The 23,132-nt window shown below is 42.3% G+C and overlaps 1 protein-coding gene across 1 annotated transcript; it reads left to right on the plus strand.

The window, feature by feature from the left end:
• The first annotated feature begins 1,594 nt into the window (after positions 1-1,594).
• Positions 1,595-22,690, plus strand: sacm1la (SAC1 like phosphatidylinositide phosphatase a). The gene is made up of 20 exons (XM_017482246.3): positions 1,595-1,697; positions 4,001-4,098; positions 4,808-4,882; positions 6,511-6,638; positions 7,213-7,362; positions 9,622-9,681; positions 10,716-10,749; positions 10,832-10,933; positions 11,021-11,106; positions 12,417-12,503; positions 14,663-14,731; positions 14,855-14,934; positions 15,024-15,122; positions 15,224-15,362; positions 16,636-16,705; positions 16,826-16,898; positions 19,068-19,161; positions 19,273-19,365; positions 19,554-19,611; positions 19,759-22,690. Exons 1-20 carry the CDS (start codon positions 1,669-1,671, stop codon positions 19,893-19,895), a joined length of 1,761 nt encoding a protein of 586 aa, XP_017337735.1. The 5' UTR covers positions 1,595-1,668; the 3' UTR covers positions 19,896-22,690.
• The last annotated feature ends 442 nt before the right edge of the window (positions 22,691-23,132 follow it).

Below are 23,132 nucleotides of genomic sequence, written 5' to 3' on the forward strand. Positions count from 1 at the left end.
TTTCCAGTTGGGAATTTTGTTAAGCAGGCTGAGACAATAAGTAAGTATAACACAATATCCTGTAGCTAGCTCCTTTCTCAGACCTTGTCGTATATTAAGTATTTGTTAAGCTAATACTACAAACTTTGAGAATCTTAAATGGGGCCACATTAAAAGGAAATGTTTACTGCAAATCAATACAAAGTTCTTTTGATGGATCAACTTTATACTACGATGAAACATTCCTATCCTGATGGGCGTGGTCAAATGGACAAATGGACTTTGGCAGCTTTTTATTAGAAACATATTGCTCAGAGTAATTGTTCTGTCTGCCATTTTCCCTCCTGAATCTCCATTTCCAATTTTTGTCCCTTGAACAGAATTATGGGCTTGCCTTTCCCATAAATATGACGTGTGCAACGCTCGTCCAAATGTGTCCAAAATAAGGTGAACATAGAGGAGCTGTCCATTTGAACGGATTGTCTGGATTTCATCTGGGAGTGACAATGTTTTTGAAGTGTCCATTACAACAATATTGTGTTTGTTGAATGTTGCTCTATACAGTATTACATAACTGATAATCCCTCGAGGCTCAGTAATTGGTCCTCTGGTGTTTCTAATTTTAGGGTGGGGAAAAAAGGTTCATTAGCGCTCGCAGTTCCTCTCTCTACTCTCTACAGGGATAATCGCCATCTTTGCATCTGCCTTTTAGAAATTAATTAACTCCCGCACCATTGCATGTCCCGACAACGTCCATCATGTTCGGGTGATGAAATAGTGCCTTTTGTTTAAGTGTAACCTGAGGGATTCATTTAATCTGTCAATCAAAGGATTCCCAATGCGAAGCCTTAAGTGTTAACTCTCCAGCTCTTAAATATGTAGTTAATCATCTGCAAGGAATCTGAATTTCTCACCTCTAATGAGAAATAATCTGTTTTAAACAATCACACTACATGGCCAAAAGTATGTGGACACCTGACCATCACACCCATATGTTCTTGCTGAACATCCCATTCCAGCTTTAGTCCTTCTTTTGCTGTTATAATAACCTCCACTCTTCTGGGAAGGCTTTCCACTGGATTTTGTAGCGTGGCTGTGGGATTTGTGCACAAAAAGTACATTGTTTTGATCCTCGAATCCTTTATAAACAGGGAATATGCTCATGTGTTTTCCTGTGTCCGTGTGGGTTTCCTCCGGGTTCTCCGGTTTCCTCCGACATCCTAAAAACCTGTACGCGAATTGGCTAAGCTAAATCACCCCCTAGGTGTGTGTGTGTGTGCGTGTGTGTGTGTGTAGACTGTCACTCCATCCAAAGTGTATTCCCGACCTCAACTTATTTATTCTTTTATTTGAGATGAATGAATGAATGAATAAAAGAACATAGCATTATTATTGTGTGCCATATCAATCATACTTGCTGTTTTTAATGTCTTACAATTTAACCATATAAATGTTTAGTGTGTGTGTGTGTGTGTGAGAGAGAGAGAGAGAGAGAGAGAGAGAGAGAGCATTAACATCTCTAAAACAGGCAGGGAAAGTGTCTGTGAGTGTGTGTGTGTGTGTGTGAGAGAGAGAGAGAGAGAGAGAGAGAGCTCTCTAAAAGAGGCAGGGAAAGTGAAGCAAGGCAGAGCGTTCCCGTGTGACGTCACGCTTACGTAACGGGAAGTCAGTGTGATCCCGGAAGTAAAGATGGCGACTGCCTACGAGAGGTTTAACCTGTAAGTTGCGATGTAATTATTACTTGTAAAGTCCGAGCGTGTGTCTAAATTGTCTGCGGTTGTTATTTTTTAACTTGTTCGGTGCTGTTTTTTTCTGTACCGGAAGTATTTCGGCGTGTTTTTCCGCTTTAGAATAGGCGCTGTATTTCAGGTTTACTGCTGAGCCATTCAAAGTCACTGGCTGCTCCCATGACAGCTCTAATTTCAGGCAAATTCTCAGCGTTTGCAGCTGTGTGAACCTCATCAACAACTCCATTACACTCTGATGAGTGTGTGCTTGGCTTTTGGTTGTCCTATAGTCAGTATCTGAATGCTTAGCTCAGCTGAAATGCACTAGTGTGCTTTTAATGTGGGTTACAAAATCCAGCAATCAACTATTTACACATTTTTCATTTATTTCTGAAATATACTTTTATATCTTATTACTTACTAGATTCATTACACATGGAATGAAATATTTCAAGCCTTTTTTTTTTGGTTGTTGTTGTTTTAATCTCGATGATTACGGCTTACAGCTCATGGACATCAAAAATCCAGTATCTCGAAATATTCGAATAAAGAATTTATAATCCAGAAATGTCCTGATGACCTGAGACGACTCTAATCAGCGAATTAACTCAAAACACCTGTAAAGATTTCCTGAGGCTTTAATCTCTCAGTCTGGATCAGTACACAATCACAATCACGGGGAAGATGAATGTAAATGCTGCATTTCATTTGGAAATCAAGGTTCCAGAGTCTGGGGGAAGAGAGGAGAGGAACAGAATCCGAGCTGCTTGAAGTCCAGTGTGACGTTTCCACGGTCAGTGATGATTTGGGTTGCCAGGTCATCTGCTGGTGTTGGTCCAGAGTGTTTTCTCAAGTGGAGAGTCGATGCAGCGTCTACCAGGAGATTTTAGAGCACTACATGCTTCCATCTTCTGACCAGCTTTATGGAGATGCTGATTTCCTTTCCCAGCAGGACTCGGCACCTGCCCATTAAATGTAAACGCACAAATGTTATTGCTAAATAACAGACCGTGGTTGTGGGCAGTAAGACCTCTTTTTAGTTATCATTTCCATTTAGGTTGTTTGAAGGCTCTCAATATCTATCCATTTACATTTTACAAACATTTTCCGTACAGCTTATCCTACACAGGGTTGTGGGGGACACCCTGGACACCCTGGGGACACCCTGGACACCCTGGGGACACCCTGGACAGGGTTCCAAGACAATTTGGAAATGTCAATCAGCCTGCAAATGCATGTCTTTAGATTGGGGTAGGAAACCCCTGAAGAACATGCGGTGAGAAGATGCAAACTCCACACACACGCAGGACGGAGGCAGGAGTCGAACCCCAAAACCCAAGTTGCGAGGCAAATATGCTAACCACTAAGCTAACAAGGCTCGATATGGAACGCAATATTGATCCACAGTCCCAAATCCTATCCTTATCAGGGTCTTAAATTGTGTCAGCCGAAGAAGAAAATAATTCTGTACGCTAAAAAAAAAAAAAAAGTCAAAGAAACAAACAGATCATCTTTGCGACAAGGTCAGCTGACGAGCGCGTTTTTGACTCCAGATAAAGGCAATTTGTGCGTTAGCAACCCTGTATTCTTTCAAACCTGTTTTTATTTGCAATCCTGAAGGCCCAGAGCGGTAGTATTACAGAAAAGCACAACACGACTGCCTATATTTTTGCTTTTATGTTTATGGCCTGACGTTCCATGCTTACACTGCTGTTTGCGGTTAGCAGCAAATTTCAAGTGCACATGAAATGTATTGCTCAGCAGTTTTGCAAGGAGCGAGCAGGGAAGCCTTCTTTACAGACCGCACCAGCAACTGCAGCGAGCCTGTCATTTGTAAGAATCTGTAGGAGTAGTTCCTGAACACTTTTCACTAAAAATAAAATCGTCTACTGTACGAGAAGCTACTAGCACCCAAAATACTCAAAACCAAACAAACAGAGCTTTCAGTTGCATCACTTTCTGCCTCATAAAAACATACAATTAGCGGAAGTTCATTTCTGCAAGCGGTTTCTTTCTGAGCACAGACTGAAACTTGATTCGCATCCATATCTCTAGCTATGTAAGGAAAACGGAAAGGAAGTACAGTTTTGCAAGAGCTGCAATGAGCCGTCCTGACAGAAATGAGATCTGCACGGCAGGAAATTAAGCCCCGAACGTAACCGGCGTCTAACGCGAACGAGAAATGCTTTGTTTATCAGGTTAGGGGTTTATTCGAACACCCTGAGTAATTTGTCCACTACAGGAATGCAGGCTAATATTTCCCCCCTCTCCATTTCCATCTCCTCCTTGTACAGGCACGTGACCCCTGATAAGTTTCACATCGAGGCCTGTGATGATGGCGCTAACGACGTGCTGGTCATCGACAGGGCTTCCATGGAGATGACGCTCACAGGTAAGACCCGCGGGACAGATAAACAGGAAGCGTAGAGAGGGAACAGAGGAATCGAAAAAGGACCTTGCGGATCTATTCGTGTACACGGAATACGGTGAAACCAAAAAAAAAAAAAAAAAAAAAAAAAGTGTGCAGGTGTGTTTTTGTAATAAAACGCTCCAACCTTGTCGTTATTTATTTATTTATTTATTTATTTATTTATTTGGGACGCACTATCGGTCTACGTAAAGTACAATTAAATGTAAACGTGTGTGATCTATAAAAGCACAGCTGTTGAAGGACATTATAGACAGTATGTTAAAATCGTTTTCTCTTACACCACGGCGCTGATGAATTCTCCATTCTGATTGGTCAGAAGGCGTTGAGTAATCTTTCGTAACAGCAGCTGTGACGGTAGATCCGACCGCAAGGCAAGTCACGGGATTATGTTAACGCGCTCATTCGAATTCTTTCATTCATTGGTTCGTTCATGGAAGGAGTCTCCGCTCTAAGGAGTCAGAGCTCTAACGTAAGCAATGACGTTTCACGTTAAATGTAACTATAACCGGATAAAATGTACACCGTGTCGTGTGTAGGTTTTCTTCCCCTTCCTCCCCTTCCCCACTTGTTTTATTTCCTTTCTTAACGTTTAATCCGTTCACGTCCTAGCAAGGTCGCGGATCGGACGTGTTCTGACGCGTGTTTCTCTTTTTTTTTTTTCCCCTTAAAGGTGTTATGAACATCCCACCATCAGGAGTCACCAGACCCATCTGCGGCATCATGGGAACTATTCGCCTCGTGGCTGGTAGGTTCCGCTTTTAATAAACAATGGCCTGAGAATGGGAGCGTCTCGCAGATCTAGCGCTCTCCGGAGTTCAGCTCCGTCCAATCAAAGCAGTCGGTGTCATTTGGTGAAACGGATGACGCGCTTCAGCTGAGCGCAGAACCGTTTTTAAGCTCGTCACTGATGCACGGCTTTTTAAAATGAACTAGACCGTCCCGCACACTCGATTCCTTCTGTTAAGGAGGAGGAAGAAATGAAAAATGTTCAGGAGGTAAATGGATCCCTGTGGGGTTCTGTAGAGAGTAAGATTTTGCTGCTTTGCTTCCTCTCTGAGAGTGGAACACGCCGTGGTAGGCGTGTATTCACGTTTATATTTGCTTATTAGTATTTATTAAGTGTTCTTTAGGTAATTAAGGGTGCCTAGAGAGGTTCTGCCTCTACATAGAACCAACAAGCAGGACACACAGACCTTTTAAAAGCGCTATATGGAATCGATGATGTTCTTCTCAGGAAAAATAATATAATATTAACCCATTAAGCTAACACTAAGCATGATAATGTTTCACACTAAATGACACCATTTTTGCTGTTTCATGATGTAACCGCACTGGTGAGTCACTACATAATCTTGCACACACACACAGGTCTCTCATCCTCCAACAACCGATTACAATATAGGTAATGAGAGTCGTGTCTCCGTAGTGTCAGGCGATCAGACAAAATTGGTCGTGACGTCGGGAACGGAGGGATGGCTGCTCTCTCTCTCCTGTCAATCACAGCGACATTAGCCAATCGTGGGCGTCTGTAAGCTCATACACACTGTCGGTCAAAAGTTTGTGGACACGCGACTGAAATGTTTCTCGTGATCTTAAAAGCCTTTTGATCTGAAGGGGTGCGATTAAACGCGTGAAATCGGTGTCATAGATAAAAATATAATCGTGCCGACGTATTCATTTCTTTCATTAGAAAACGATTTATTTATTTATTTATTTATTTATTTATGTATTTTTTTAAATAAACGGAGGACTCGCAGCGAAATATTCCGGAAAGCAGCCGATAAGAGTCCGGCGTCGGTGTGAACTCCTTTAATACTGTTTAAAAAGCATCTCAGGGAAATTCCTCAAGAAATCAGTCGAGAAAACGCCAAGAATACATTTCTGGAATATTCTAGGCGAAAAGGGCGTCGACTTTGAAGATGATAAAATACTCAATTATTTTGGATTTTTTTTTTTTATCACGACATAATTCCCATCGCTCCATTTGTGTTACTCCAGAGTTTTGATGAGTTTTTTATTATTATTATTATTATTATTATTATTATAATAAAATGTGGAGAAACAAATAATAAAAATAAAAGAATGAGTGTGTGTAAGCGTTTGACTGGTGGTGTATGTGGAAGAGGGCTGATAGCGCTTTCCTCCAGGTGTGACGCAGCGGTTTGAAAAGATGCGGCTGGCTGGCTTCACACGTCTCGGAGGAAACACGTGCTAGTCTTCACCCGCCTTGATTTGGTAGCTGTTGTGTGATAGGGAAGAGCTGGCTGCTGGATTGGAATTAGCAAGACCAAAATGGCGGCAAATTAGCGTTCGGTGACCTCGTTTATCGCGGATTATCATATCACCCACCTGTTTTTGGGTTTGTGCTTGCAGGGATGTACCTCATCGTCATCACCAGGAAGAAGAAAGTAGGCGACTTGTTCGGCCACGCGGTCTGGAAGGCCGTAGAGTTCGACCTCGTACCGTACAAGAAGACCATCTTACACCTCTCAGAAACCCAGGTGACCAGCGCTGAAAGCACAACCTTTCCTACTGAATTATTTACATGCAGACATGACCGAGTGTCTCACTGCTTCATAATCAGTTCTACACTGTGGCTCGTCTCTGGAGAAATATCCGGATCTGTTTGGAGCCTGTGATGATGACGATATCTCATTACAGCCATGCCGACTAGGTGCATTATTTATTAATCAGAGCTAACTCGGGCTTTAAAGAAGCAGTATGTATGTATTTTTTTTTTTATTTAATTATTATTTTTTTTATCCAAACATATACCTGGCACAAATCTTCCCTTTAACCTTACATGTACTCAGTCGAACAAGACGTGCTTAATAATTTAGTTTAGCACTGGCGCGACGAGGCTACTCTAGCTAAAAGGTCATGGATTCATATACAGCCTCCGGTTTAGCATAATGATAACTTGGCGTTTAAATCGTCACACGCCGGTCTCGAAGTATCGACGCTTTTATCTTTTTTGTTAAATAACTTGAACATCTCAAACTGTGCGCTTGTAAAGGTGCCAGACGCAATTCTCGTAGCGTTTCGGCGTTTAACCCCGTCTCTTCCTCCACGCAGACGCAGGACAACAAGACGTTCCTGTCCATGATCAACAACGTCCTGAGCACGGACGGCTTCTACTTCTGCACCAACTACGACCTGACGCACACGCAGCAGCGCCTCGCCAACACCAGCCCCGAATTCCAGGAGATGAGCCTGCTCGAGCGAGTGAGACACCCACCCACACACACACACACACACACACACACAGATGCAGACAGTGACAGAGGGACACACAGATGACAGCAGTTTCAACAGTTTAATGCAGTCATTAGTGTAATATCAGGATTTGTAGTATTGACCGCATTATAGATAATAATAATAATAATAATAATGAAGAGATGAGCGTTTCAAAGCAGCGTCTCGGAGTCGTCTTGTCATTACTGTAACGCTGACACAACCTGAAAACACTCCATCACTCTGCACAGTGAGTCTCATTCATATTGAAAGAGTGTCACAGGAGAAGCGGTGTCGAAACACACACACACACACACACACACACACACACACACGCTCTTACTCGTAAACACGTTGATCTGGATTTTCTCCTCTGATCAACCTGTATAAAAAGCATAGAAATGGAAACGCTGATTTAACATTAGAGATATTTTTCTGACAGGAAGTGGACTTTCGGGAAGGCCTTATAAGGTGACGGAAGTAAATGGAGAGGTGAAAGAAAAAAACGATGAACCTAAACTATATGAACACGTCAGGAAAGTGTTATCGAGGCCTAAACTATAAGAGTCCATAATAATAATACAAAGAAGCAGAAGAAAGAAACAATTCCAATAAGGTTACGAGCACTTGGTGCTTGGACCCCTAATTGCTCTCCTATGCAAGTGTGGGCCGTGTAAACGTTTTGTTATACTCTTCTGTCATATTTTTACATGGTTATATTTATAATAAAAGAATATATTCTTATTATTGTAATTCATGGTGGCTTAGTGGTTAGCATTATTGACAATATCTTGAATACAGACACATTGTTGTAATAATTCTCATTATTTAGGATGTTATAAAGTGAAATACGTTAATGATTTTAAATGTATTTCTAGACGTGTTTACTAATCGGAAGCTTATAGGCGGCTGATCTGTTCTATCCACGGATAGATTTAGCTTATTTAAAAACACACGTCAAAACACGTACGCCAAGGAAACGTATAGCTGGTTTAGTCTCGGTTTTACTTCTGAGCTTCAGGGTCTCCGGCTAGATCCTGAGCTCGGGTTACCAAGGGAGATTCTGTGCAGTTTCGCGTGTGTTCCCCCGTTTTCGCGTGGGTTTCCCACTCGGCTAAATTCGTGTCAGAGCAGCGGCACGTGCTGACTCAGACGAGGATGGCGGAAAACCCTTGCAGACGCTGCTGTAGGCATGGCATCCTCCATTCACCGTGAAGCTATAAAGGAGCTTCCATGCTGCGCACTCTCGGTTTCAGAATCAACAACTTGAGCTCCATTTTAAGAATTAGTAAATAGTGTAATGTGAGCGTTTTGATTATTTTGCACATTTATCGCGATGTATTATTTACCTCTGATATTAACAGTGCAGCCTAAGGACACGTCAAAGCAGGAAATGCAGTCCGTGTGTACTGTGTGTAACTGTTAACTGAAGAGATCCGGAGTTCAAAGCCCAGACGATACCACGGCCAGACGAGGGTCCTAGAGAGCAAAACTAGCTGTGGGTGGGACGGATGACTACTCTGTCTCCCCTGTCAATCACATGGACACCGACCAGTCATCGGTCATCTGTGAGCGCATGTATGAGGAAGAGGGCAGATAGCGCTTTCTTCCGAGTGTGTGACGCAGCATGAACGGCAGATTTTAATAAGACGGTTTTACAGTCTGGTTGCATGGCTTCACATGTCTCAGAGGAAGCACGTGCTAGAATTCATCCTCCCTGGGCTGAAGTGGGGAAGATGATTTCTTCTTCTTCTTCTTCTTCTTCTTCTTTATTCCTCCTTCTTCTCCTTCTTCTTCTCCCCCACAGTCTTTTTACACATTGTATAGCTTTGCTTCGTCTAATACAACTGTAGGCGTGTGGTTATCCAGTGGTGTCTTGTCTAATACAACTGTAGGCGTGTATGTGGTTATCTGGTGGTTTAGGTTATTACACTTATAGAACTTTTAACACTTCTACATCACGATCTCTCATTTTTCCACCCTATCTTCCACTGTCTAGCTCTTTTTTTTTTTTTTTTTCTTTTTCTCTCCCCTCTTTCATTTTATCTCTGTCGTTTGCTACCTGTACTGAGATCACGCCTACCCTCCGAGACTCCCTCAGTGTTCGATCAGTTAAGGCCCCGAGTGTTATACCAGTGGCGCACCGCACATCCAGGCTGATCCGTATCTCTCTGAAGTGAGTCATGCTTACAGCTGTTCTCACACAATACCCCGGAAATGTCTTCACTCCTCCGTTTGTTCTTTTCGCAGGCTGATCAGAGGTTTGTGTGGAATGGAAACCTGTTGAGAGACTTCGCAGCACAACCTGAGGTACCGATTCACAACTCACAAGTGACTTCACTTTTACTCGATAAGGAAGCATGTGCCGATATGAAGGATGGGTGAAATATCCTGCAGGCTCCTTGCACAGGTCTAGAAATTCTATTTAAGTATCGAATATTTTTTTTTTTTTTTTTTTTTTTCTTTCCCCCCAAGTTTCAGAAAAGTACAGGTGCAACTAAAAAAAAAAAAAAAAAAAAAATTCATACCATGGAAAAGTTTGGGTTTTTTCCGTAATTAAATTTTAAAAAGCGGAACTGTCATATAGTCTAGATTCATTACACACAAAGTGAAATATTTCAAGCCTTTCTTTGCTTTAATCGCGATGACTACGGCTTACAGCTCATGGAAATCAAAAATCCAGCACCTCGAAATATTAGAATAATATAGCCCTGACCTTAATCACACTTTTCCGTTAACGCGCTTGTTCTAAAATGTTACCGTTTCTATAGTGACACGGGCTTGTAAGGTGAACGCTGTACCTAAACAAATACGTGGAGGAAACGTGTGTGTGTGTGTATATGTATATATGTATTTTCTCATAGAAACATAGGAAAGGTTTCAGTACAGAGAGGTTCTGGGTTTCTCGGTAGTTTGTCTGAGCGAGAGAAAAGAGAACGAGGGCGTCCGTTCATAGCTGCTATAAGAAAATAAGAGATAACAGGAACTGGATTGTTTCACGGACATTCCGCGATACCGAGGAAATAAAAATGGACATAAAGTAGCCGTAGAAGTATCGGCGTCACTGATTTGTTTTTGTTTAAGAGCACGTTTTTGTTCAGAGCTTTTAGTTCTGTCCTGAAGGAAAAATTGCCACGTTTCAATTAAAGACAATATTATCGGTGTACTACAATCTAAACAGGGCAGGATTTCTGCTCCTTACTTAGCCAGCCTTCTTTCAAGTGACGATTCTTTCCAACCCACGACTCTGTCAGCACATGCCTACGTATAATACACGAGATTATCACCTTTGTAACCCCACTGACTTGAGATCCGTGTTGATTTCTGCGCATTCTACTTTTTAGCTCCACAAATTCACCTTTCCTGTCATCCATGGCTGTATCCTTCGATGGCAAACCTGCCACCCTTATAAAGGCCAGTGTTTGTGTAAGTCGTGTCTAGCCTTAACTCTGCTCACCAGTTATCGTGATGAAGCCGTGCTGCATTAATGGCAAGATATTCCAATGGATCCTCATCTCCAGGAGGAGCTGCTTCCGAGCCGGTGTGCGCTACTACGTCCGAGGTAGGCGGCGTCCCGGCACACGGCAGCACGCACACGTTAATCTGTACAGCCTGACATTTCACGAATGCGTACCCTTTCTGTTTTCAGGGATCGACTCGGAAGGACACGCTGCTAACTTTGTGGAGACGGAGCAGATCGTGCAGTATAATAACAGCAGAGCCTCCTTTGTGCAGGTCATTAAAAGCCAGTATGAATCAGCGTTTATTAGCAAGCCGTTAAAAGAGCAGCATTAGTGGGGTTTGAGCTGTGAAATGATTCAGGAGCTGCTATTCAACGCGCCCGATGAGTAAGACGAAACGCCATCCAGGCAGCTCTGGTCAAACGTGGAGGAAACGACCGAAATCTCTAATGAGTTCATTTGTGTTAGCGAAAACCTTAATGATTTTTTTTTTTTTTTTGAAGGCACTTCTTGAACACCTCTAATCACCCACACGGAGTTGTTGTTACGGCGAAGTGTAGAATGATCAGTTCTGAGTGGTCAGAGGTTGGAAGACAAATCACAAGTTATATATTTATTTATTGTTTCTATAGTGACAGCGTACGCAGGGACGCCTGGTGAATGTTCCAAAGAAACGGATTTTAATTGTTGAGAGAGAGAGAGAGAGAGAGAGAGACAGTGAGAGAGAGAGAGAGACAGTGAGAGAGAGAGAGACAGTGAGAGAGAGAGAGAGACAGTGAGAGAGAGAGAGAGAGAGAGACAGTGAGAGAGAGAGAGAGACAGTGAGAGAGAGAGAGACACGGTGAGAGAGAGAGAGAGAGATACAAAGTGAGAGAGTGAGAGAGATACAAACCGAGAGAGAGGGAGAGATACAAAGCGAGAGAGAGACAGTGAGAGAGAGAGAGACAGAGAGAGAGAGATACAAAGTGAGAGAGAGAGAGAGACAGAGAGAGAGAGAGAGATACAAACCGAGAGAGAGAGTGAGAGAGACAGTGAGGGAGAGATACAAACAGAGAGAGAGAGAGATACAAAGCGAGAGAGAGACAGTGAGAGAGAGATACAAATCGAGAGAGAGACAGTGAGAGAGAGATACAAATCGAGAGAGAGACAGTGAGAGGGAGATACAAACCGAGAGAGAGAGAGAGACAGTGAGAGGGAGATACAAACTGAGAGTGAGAGAGAGACAGAGAGAGAGACAGTGAGAGAGAGAGAGAGAGAGAGAGAGACAGTGAGCGAGAGATACAAACCGAGAGAGAGAGAGAGAGAGAGACTGAGAGAGAGATACAAACTGAGAGAGAGAGAGACGGAGACAGTGAGAGAGAGATACAAACTGAGAGAGAGAGACAGTGAGAGAGAGATACAAACTGAGAGTGAGAGAGAGAGAGAGACAGTGAGCGAGAGATACAAACCGAGAGAGAGTGAGAGAGACAGTGAGACAGACGTTTTGAATGGATAAAAGTGTGTGTGTGTGTGCGCGTGTGTGTTTGCGTGCGTGCGTAAATGTTCTACTTGACATCACTTTCTCTCTTTCCCCGTCTCTAACAGACTCGAGGCTCCATGCCTTTCTTCTGGTCCCAGAGACCCAACCTGAAGTACAAGCCCAAGCCACAGATCAGCAGCAGCACCAATCACGTGAGGCCTCTTCTGAGTTTTCTTTCTTTCTTTCTTTTATTTTTTAATGCTGTTACACAGGCTTTAAGTGAGAGAGACCTTCCCACATGCGTCTCTTTCCACGTCCCAGTGTGTCGTAGATCCGGGTTTCCCAACTCTCTCTCTCTCTCTCACTCTCTCTCTCTCACACTCTCTCTCTCTCTCTCTCTCTCTCTCTCTCTCTCTCTCTCTCTCATTCAGGGGAAAAGAAAAAAAAAACAATCTTCAGTCTGAAATAAAAACTTAAAAGGGAGGAAAGGACTAAAACAAAGCGCTTTTTATATATATATATAAAATACAGACCTCTGTGCATTTTAATCTGTTTTTTTTTATTAAAACACGCTTAGTCGAAAAATCAAAACTTTTTAATTAAAATTGGAAAGGAATTTCCGTGAGTAAGATTCATTAATGAACATGACTAATTAACAGTCATTCCTTTTAACACGTGCGCGGGAAGTAAATAACGATGAATATGTGACGATAGAGATGTAGAAGTACTGCATGTCCAGTGGCCCAGTGTCCGTTATATACACATTTTAGCATCGCCGGCATGTCTTCATCATCGCTCTATTATAAACCGTACACACTTCGACGTCAATTATCTATAAAACCAAAAACTACTCCTTACAGTCCGTCTCCGTCGCTCGTGTCGTCAGATTTGGAGCGGTGTGTTTTTTCTGAGGTTGTGAGGGATTTTTCTGAGCTAACATTACAATTTATATAGCGCTTTTTTTAGTCACTCAAAGCGCTTTACATAGTACGGGGGTGGGAGAGGAATCTCCTGAACCAGCACTAGTGTGTAGCATCCACCTGGATGATGTGGCGGCAGCCGCAGTGCACCAGAACACCCACCACACACCAGATATTAGTGGAGAGGACAGAGTGATGGGGGACACGATAGAGAAGGGCCGATGGGGGAATTTCTCCAGGACCCCGGGGTTACACCCATACTCTTTACTATAAATATCCTGGGATTTTTAATGAGCACAGAGTCAGGACCCCGGTTTAACGTCTCATCCGAAAGACGCATGAGCATTACTCATTAACATTACTCATTTCATCACCTCACGCTGTAACCTTCAGCACTTCATTCAATTACAAAATGTTTATTTATACTTTACCAAAGTGCTAGTTTGTGGATCAGGCTTTTTTACTGGATAGCGCTATCGACCGTAGCGGGCCCACGATGCATGCTACTAAGAATGACTTCACATTCAGGAGTGATGGGGATTTAGTGTGGATTTCCCGAGTACCGCGATGAAAATAAACACCTTCATAACGGTTTAATATTATATTCTACTTTATTCCACAGTTCTCAGTCTGATTGGTCAAACGGTGTTGATTAATTATCTATGACAGCATGGCCTAAACAGTCATTCTGCATGTAACATAAGTGACAGGTTTATATTCATGTCGATATAATTAGTTTATATTCATGCATCAATGTGCGCTTTATAATATGCTCTTTAAAATGATATATTTAGTTGTTTGTTGGAGATGTTTATTTACCATTTTATGGAAGGAGTCTCCAGCGTCAGTGCTGTGTAACAGTCAGAACAGGCGGTGGGGTTTTTTTGTTTGTTGGTTTGTTTGTTTTATTTAGCTGTGTTTTTTGTTTTTGTTTGTTTGGTAGTTTATAGCTGCTGTAACACAATTGACAACAGGAACGAACTTGCTTCATGGACATTCCACAACATTAAAATTATACAATAATAATAATAATTATCCAAGTATAAATGAATAAAATGTTCTTTAATAATTAGAAGATTGTAATTTTTTTTTAAGCACGGCTGCTGTGGTATAAGAGGAATAAAACCCTACCGGATGAAAAGTAATCGAATGGTTAATAGTAATTCTACATCGTCACACACACACCACGTCGTTTGGGATTTTCCTCCCAACGAATGATCCGTTTCTCGTATCCAAACGGATTATAAGTTGCAACCAAGGATCACAAACTCTTCACGGAGTTCGGGGATTTCAAAAGATCTGTTGAAGAGAAAAACGCTCAACATCTGTAGCTCAGATCCACAGCGCCATCTGCTGGATGGAAACTTCCCGATGCTGCGTTGATCACGTCGTACCTCTGAACTCGTCTCGGCTAGGAAACACTTTAACAAATATTTTAATATTTCCCGTAGCTCGACGGATTCCAGAGGCATTTCGACTCCCAAGTCATCATTTACGGGAAGCAAGTGATTCTGAATTTGGTAAATATTTAAAATAATTTTTTTAATTTAAAAAAAAAAAATTTTTAGTATACCCTGAATGGCTGTGCATGGTGTTTTAAGGTTTGACATGTCAATCTTTTTTTTATTTATTTTGTTCTGTAGGTCAATCAGAAGGGTTCAGAGTTGCCTCTCGAGCAGGCGTTCGCCAAATTGGCGAACAACATGGATAACGGGATCATCAAGTAAGGACGCAGCTCGCTTGCGGTTTTGAATCTGTAATAACCCGGTCACTGTTCGAGTGCTCCGGATTGAATAACTTTCCTCACTGCAGGTACATCGCCTTCGATTTCCATAAGGAGTGCAGTAAGATGAGATGGCATCGCCTGCAGATCTTGGTGGACACCGTGGCTGAGATGCAGGATGAATTCGGGTGGGTCACGACCCTCCCTGTTTTCTTCACCTCACGAGTATTTTGAATCCGTGCGTCAGAGCGGCCTTGTAGCTCGTTTAACGGACACTGCGGCTCTGCAGGTACTTCATGCTGAGCTCGGACGGGAAGGTGGTGGTGGAGCAGAGCGGAACGTTCCGCAGTAACTGCATGGACTGCCTGGATCGTACCAATGTGATTCAGAGTCTTTTGGCCAGGCGTTCTCTGCAGAGCCAGCTCCAGGTGAGAGAAGTGCCACGTTCTATAGTGCAGGGATACTATGCACTGTGTGTTATAGTGTAGGGATGACCGTTTGCGTTATGATTGTGTTAAGAATACATTAATTCGGGAATAAAACACAGCTGGATGTACCGTTATAGGAAAAGAATCCATTCAGCCACCTTGTCGATTTATTTTCCAATAACAGTATGTCCTGGTGTGTGTTTTATTCCTCTTATACCACAACTTTATATTTATTAAAGAGCAACATACCATTTTGTTGCATTTTATAGTTGCGTTTAATGTCGCACTAAACAAACGAGCTCCTTCGTTATAGCACCGTTATACCTTCGTTTCCTCACCATCACTCGAAGTTAATAAGACGAAAAGGAAAAGCAGCTTCACAGCTCAGAAACTGGAACGCGTAAACCCATCCGTCCTGAAGACGTTCCCATGTCGGAAAAAATGACTTACAAAGCACCGATGCTGGAGACTCCTTTAACACATGTTCGTGTTCCCGAGTGTCCGGCAATTTAACAGTATCAACGATTATCCCTTTTTATTTGTTAAATAATGGCACATTTTAAGTCGGTTTATTATTATTATTATTATTATTATTATTATTATTATTAGTCCCTGTGAATGAGCTTTTAATTCTGATCAATGGGATTCCAAAATTCCACAGCTCTCTGCTGTTAATTAGTTAATAGTACAAATACAACCATTCGTTTTTTAGTTATTGAACGTGGTAATGCGTAATGAAATGTGAAAAGTTGATGCTAAGAGATGTTACAACTTTAAGAGTGCGTAGGTATTACCATTTGAACAAAGCAAAATGACCAGGATATTTATTTATTTATTTATTTATTTTTAAATGAATATATTAGATCAGGGGTTCCCAAACTTTTCCAGGGCGAGGCCCCCCAAATGGCATTAAATTTGACCGAGGCCCCCCTTTTGCACGATGTCTTTAAAACACATAAAAAATACAGACTTCTGAATATATCCCCCCTTTTTTAAAATTAATAATTACATCTTTACGTTACATTACATTAGGAATTGATTGTGTGTGTGTGTGTGTGTGTGTGTGTGTGTGTGTGTGTGTGTGTGTGTGTGTGTGTGTGTGTGTGTGGTTGTCTGAAAGTGAGAAAGAGAAAACGCACTAGTGGGAGCGATGGGCTTGGTGGCTCCGACCAAATTGTCGAGGCCCCCAGGCGCCCCCTGGTGGCCCCACTTTGAAAACCACTGTATTAGATGCTGGTTGGTTGTAGATTCTGATGAATTTATGTTGTTTTAGAGGATGGGAGTCCTTCATGCCGGCCAGAAGATTGAAGAGCAAGCTGATTTTGAGAAGATCTACAAGAACGGTGTTTATACGTCTCTTTCCTAACCTAACGACGCTGTACATAAATTAGTGACATTCTTTATAATAATAATAATAATAATAACCTGCTGTCTTCTATAACACTTCTCCTATATTCGTTTAGCCTGGGCTGACAACGCTAACGCGTGTGCTAAGCAGTACGCAGGCACTGGAGCGCTAAAGACTGACTTCACCAGGTATGTGTATTCGCTCTGTAAGGAATAAACCACTCGGGGTTGTACTGTTCTAGGAAAATAGGCAATAACAAGGTGGTTTTGATGTGGAGGTACTGTTGCTAAGCGGATGTTGCGCATATCCTGAAGTGTGCCACAAGTTATACCGCAACTTTTATTCGTTATTAAAGAACAGCGCGTCATAGAACGGGCAACGTCCTCCACTTTCAAGGCTTTCCTGTGTCATTAAACCGAAAGATACAGCTGACTGTTACAAAGTGCTGAAACTAGAGACTCCTTCCGAAAATGCTAAATCATAAACAGTGAACGATTGCATGTCATCATTCTTGTTAAATAATAATGTCTTTTTAATTCCGTTTACTATTAGACTCGAATTATGTACAATCACGTATTCATTTTGTCTTCTGGATAGCGTGTAAATATCGTCTGAAGGGCAGAACTAAATGAAAACTATAGCCGCAAGCAGCAACGGCGGATTCCTCCTCGAGATCGCGGAGCATTTCAAAATCGACACGGTAGAGAAACGTATCCCACAGATACAGCATCTCTACACATTTGGATCAGTGGCAGGTTTGAAGTTCGTTTCTGTAGTTTTCTTACAAGAGGTCGTCGTAGAGGAAAATCGGGAGGCGGCGAGACTTTTGGAGCGCACGAGGACTGTAGAGGAAGGGCGCTGATCAGAGTTCAGCCGAGCATGCGTATTTCAGATCGTCACAACGAATCCATTTTTCGTCTTCCCTTCACCCGGCTCTCGCATTTTCTTCGTCTTCGTATGAACCGCTGATTGAGTCGGAGTGTCCGTTTTGTGACTGGCGGATTACATCCACGTTATTTGTCATTGTTTTTGGAGATATGAGGTTTCCATGGTAGCATACTGCCACGGTAACAGACTGTAGTGTCCTCTTTGTGTGTGGCACAGATCAAGACCATAGGTTAACGTTCCATTGATTTATGGACAGAAATGCGTGCGACAGCTTGTCAATTCACCAATATGTAAATAGTTTGGCCAATTTTTATTTGATTCGTTATTGCTCATCACCTTATCGAAAGACATGTATCGCACATATATGTACCAGAGTTCATGTCGATCGGACGTACGGTTCAGAAGATTTTTGTAGTTTTGGACAAATTTCCAATGTACTGGAAAATCTATCATGGCGGACTTTATGGGTCCCAGTAGCTTTTGTTCCCCATGAGAAATAAGGCATGTATACCAATTTTCAGACTTTTGGACTTATTGGGCGGAGGGAAAATCATGTAGATTTGGGCGTGGCCTGTAGCGCCACCTACGGGCTCATAGCCTGTAGTATTAATGTGCCAAATTTCTAAACTTTTTACCATTCAGACATTGAGTTATTGGGCACTTTAGGGAGATAAGGAGAAGAAGAATACTAACAATAACAAAATAAGATATTTAAACAAAATAATAACGATTTATACCGATCATCCTGATCAAAAGTTTACACCCCCTTGGATCTTACTGTATCGCGTTGCCTTCTTGAGCGTCGGTGAACGTTCGCGCCTTTCGTGATAGTCGTGTACGAGTCCCTCAGTCGTCCTCGGTGTGAGAAGACGGATCTCGACATCATATAGTCGCCGTTGGAAAGGAGTTAAATATGCAGAAGATGCTGGAAAAGTAAAGAATGTGCAGGACCTGGAGGATTTTTCTGAAGAACAGTGGGGCGGTTTAACTGCTCAGGACGAACAAGGGACTCATGAAGAACTCTCACAAAACATAAACACAGTCTCTGATCATCCAGGTAACGACACACGGGATTAATAATCAAGCGCGTGTAAACGTTTGAACTGGCTCATTTGTGTAAATTGAGTTATTATTGTGTCTGGTGGACCAGATGTAAACATCTGTTATGTGAAATAGATCATTCAGGGCAGGAATAAATAAAAAAAACTAAATACAATTTTAATGATCAGTCTTGTTTTGTTTTATTATTAACATTTTTGCAGATTCGGCAAGGCGTACGTAAACTTATGACCTCAACTGTAGAACGTCTGCTATACAAATCCCTGTGAACTCGCTGTGAATTCTTTTATAATCATCATCTAATCAGACCAATCAGATACGGCGATGCAACAGCGCTGCAGTATAAGCTTAAAAATGAATGTCCAAGTGCTTCTGTTTATTAACGCTGACTCTTTCTTATTAACGCTCAGGACTGGGAAGAGGACTCACTGGGGTTTGTTAATGGACGGCTGGAATTCCATGATCCGATATTACAAAAACAACTTCTCAGACGGCTTCCGACAGGTAAGCGCGACCGATTTTTGTCTTTCGGTTCGGTGTTGTTTATTAACGACGACGAGGAATCGTCCGTCTGCGTGATGTTAAGTCCGTGACTGTGTTTGGACTCCATGTTAGGACTCCATTGACCTCTTCCTTGGCAACTACTCTGTGGATGAATCGGAGAGCCTGACACCACTTCAAGTGCAGAAAGACTGGAAATTCCTCACGGTCATTATTTATTTATTTTTCCTCCCCGAGTTCAATTGAAATAATGCAAAAACTGGAGAATTTTGCGTTTCCACGGAAACCGCCGTAGCACTTGTTTACTTACCCAAGCGTTCTGTAATCGTGTAAATCATAGGCTGTGCGTTAAGGATGTGATTACGACTGAGTGCTTGTTCTTCTTGCTCCTTTAGTTACCCATCATCATGCTGGTGGCCTTCTCCATGTGCATCCTGTGCCTGCTTATGGCTGGTAAGAAAAAAAAAAAAACAGTCCATAAAATTCTAGCGTATTTAAATCAACAACCGAGGACGCGTGAGAATGAGCGATCCGAAGTAAGTTGTCTGTAAACGTGACGGTTGTCGGACGTTAACACACCTCTCTCTCTCTCGCTCTCAGGCGACACGTGGACCGAGACGCTAGCGTACATCGTGTTCTGGGGCATAGCCAGCGCTCTCACGGCTGCTGTCATCCTCTTTAACGGGAAGGAATTTGTCGACGCACCCAAGCTGGTCCAGAAAGAGAAGATGGACTGAAAGTAGACCTGCACTCCTTTTTTTTTTTCCTCTCTCTCCTTCTTCTTCTTCTTCTTCTTCCTTCTCATCTTTCTGGAGTGTGTACTGACCTGCCTGTTGTCCTGTATCTGCAGTCTGTCTCTCTTTATTACAGGAAATAACCTCGATGAACCACTTGACATAGGGTCCAATGATATTAGCACTCGACGCTTCAGTCGCAGTGGCATTAAAGGTCCAAAATAATCCGAGTCCATTCAAGTCAGTCGGGAAAAATTTAATAGCAGTTCGTCAACTAAAAAAGAAAGAAGGAAATTCTTGAAATTTCGACTTTGAATCATTTAATAATCGGGTTCGGAGTCTCTGTGATAGTATTGAAGCGAATCAAATATGAAGGGAATTTAGAAAAATGAACCAAATTGTATGTGGGAATTCCTTAAACAGGATATAATTCCTTAAAGGTTTTTTTTTTTTTAAATAAAAGCCTCGGTTTTCAGTAATATACAGGGTGTCCCTCAAGTCCAGCACCATCGCAGGAATAAAAAAAAAAAACGGCAAAACATAAGCTCGATGTCCACCATTGTCTCAATGAACGAATTCCTACGTGTTGACGTATTTGGATGCCTCACGGTCTGTGTCTGAACGTATGAAAATGTGCATCAACACTACGCTGGTGGACTGACGGTGGACAGCCTGTATATTAAAGAATCATTCAAAACGTTTCAGCGAAGTCTGTATGATTTTGATATCGAGTACAGTTCTGTAAGACCGCAGTGGACTCGGACGCTTCACACAGCACGAGCTCTTCAGTGGACCGTTTGTTATATTTCACAGATTCACCGAGCAATATTATTACCGTACCAAAGTCCTTTCGGTTGGCGTTCTGCTGCCTAGACGTGGGATGTTGTATACCGACGTCGATTCCAACAAGATGCACTGTGCAGTGATGGATTGCTCTAGAGAGCGCGTACACTCTCGGAAACAAAGGTACCAAACTTCACGTCTCCTCGTCGTCGGAGTAACACGTCACGCGGCCACTTTTATTAAGAACGTCTGTACCCCGTGCTCATTCATGCAGTTATTCAATCAGCCCAATCATGTAGAAGGTGAAGACGGGGGCGGGGTGGCGGGGGGGGGGGTTGAGAATCGACCCGGTGATGTTTTTACATTCTTCACGTGTACGTTTACGCCCGACGTAGTCTCAGATTCCTGTTGTTTGCTGACAGGAGCGGAACTCGATGTGGTTCTCTGCCGTTGTAGCCCACGTTTGGCAGGTTCGGCACGTTTGAGATGCTTTCCTGCTCACCGAAGAGTAAATAGGGTTTATTTGTGTTTAAAGAGTGGTTATTTGAGTTACTGTAGCCTTCCTCTCAGCTCAGTCTTCTGACCCTCTCTCGTCAACAAGATGCTTCCGCCTGCAGAAATGCCACTCACTGGATTTTGTTGTTGTTGTTGTTGTTGTTGTTGTTTTCCGTACCACTCTATATAAACTCTAGAGTCTGCTGTGTGCAGGAGTGTACCGTCTTGCGCCAACACAGTTATTCCGATATTTAATATGAACATTAACCGAAGGTGTTTTTTTTTTGGGGGGGGGGGGGGGGGGTATACGGTGCTGCTGCGTCATGATTGGCTGATTTGGATATTTGCATGAATGAGCAGGGATAAGTGTTCCTAATAAAGTGTACATGCTGTTGATCATTAATCGGTCCTCACTGCTCTAGAAGCTAGCGAAATGAACAGTTTAGTACCTTTTCATTCTGAAGTGTATAACCAACTCCATGTCTCTATATACTCTTAGAAAGGAGAAAAAAAAAAAGAAAGGGTGCTGAAGTGTACCGTTCCTTGATGCTGCGGTGGTACCCTTTTACCTTTTGAACCCTTTTACTGTGTATATTTCACCTGGATATAGTGTGTATGTGTATATATACAACGTTCTAGGTAATGGAAATACATATTAAAGGTACAAAGGGCATTCATCGGAATACGCTTGGCATTACCACAGCAGCAAGGAAAGGTACACTTTAGTACCCTTTCATTTATTTATTTATTTTTTGCTGAGAGTGTACAACCGGGCAAATTTCTATCTAATGATGTATAACACTGTGTAACACTCCTCATCATTTACACACCTTTCCTCTTTTACCTCTTCGCTGCTTCTCTACGTCTTCTTCAGTGCTGTGTTTATAGCTTTGCCTTTTCGTGCGTGGCATAAGCTACGAGACAAAAGGCATAGCTTTTACGCAGACGCTAGTTTAGTTGAGTTAGTTAGTTAGTTAGTTAGTTAGTTAGTTAGTTTTCTCAGCACTTTACTGATGATTTTCCGTTCAGCAGAACACGACGCTAATAGATTCATGACGCACATTCCCTGCTAACGGCTGCAGCGTCCTCCTTCGATTTATCGGCAATGACCGACGGTGATGGTGTAATAATTTTATTACGTTACAGGATTTCTTTTGTTCTTTATTACGCTGCTTATTTAACGACGTGGGCAAAATTTCCATCTCGTCTCGAATCATTTTGTTCTCTTTAAGGGCACTGAAAATGAATGTATTCCTGTGAAGTCTAGCTTATCTAGGAGGATCCAATTTGACTTGGTGTAATGAATGAAATCAGTTCGGACTCCCTGACGCGCACACGCAGTTCTAGTCCGGTTTTAGTTTCGGTAAATGCATTTGAACACGTCACGCCTATATATCCTCTGCTAGAAATGCCGTCAGTTACACGTTTGAGCACAACGTCTTGAGACATCCTGGTTGTTCTGGTTTGATCTGTAATTTGTAAATTGTACATTGGTATAATAAACGCACCACTTATAAATAGGACGTTGTAATTATGTACTTGTATGGTTTACAATTATTGAGCTGGGAATGAATTGCATAGAATGGATCACACACACACTGTTATGGTGGACTCCTCTGTTAGTGTCACCTCTGACCCGCAGCTAGAATACGGCATTCCCACTGTAACGGTTCTGGAGTTTAGTATAATATGGTCGATTGTATTTATTTTTTGGACTTCTCGCTGTTCTGCAAATGTACTCCCGATTCATTCCGAGAGGTCACGGACGCCTCAGTTCTCACCTCTTTGTAATAAAATCTCTGATTACCGTGTGTGCAAGCTGGAGTGCGGAGCTCCGTGTCGATGTCGATCGTATTACCAGGTCTTCAGAATGAATCGCTGGCTTAAAACACGTGTGCAGAGTCATGCGTGGTCTTTTGAAGCACTTTATTAGGGATATCTGCACACCTGCCCATTCATACC

The sequence above is a fragment of the Ictalurus punctatus genome, chromosome 12 (genome assembly GCF_001660625.3).
Source record: "Ictalurus punctatus breed USDA103 chromosome 12, Coco_2.0, whole genome shotgun sequence".
In the NCBI taxonomy this organism is placed as follows: Eukaryota; Metazoa; Chordata; class Actinopteri; order Siluriformes; family Ictaluridae; genus Ictalurus; species Ictalurus punctatus.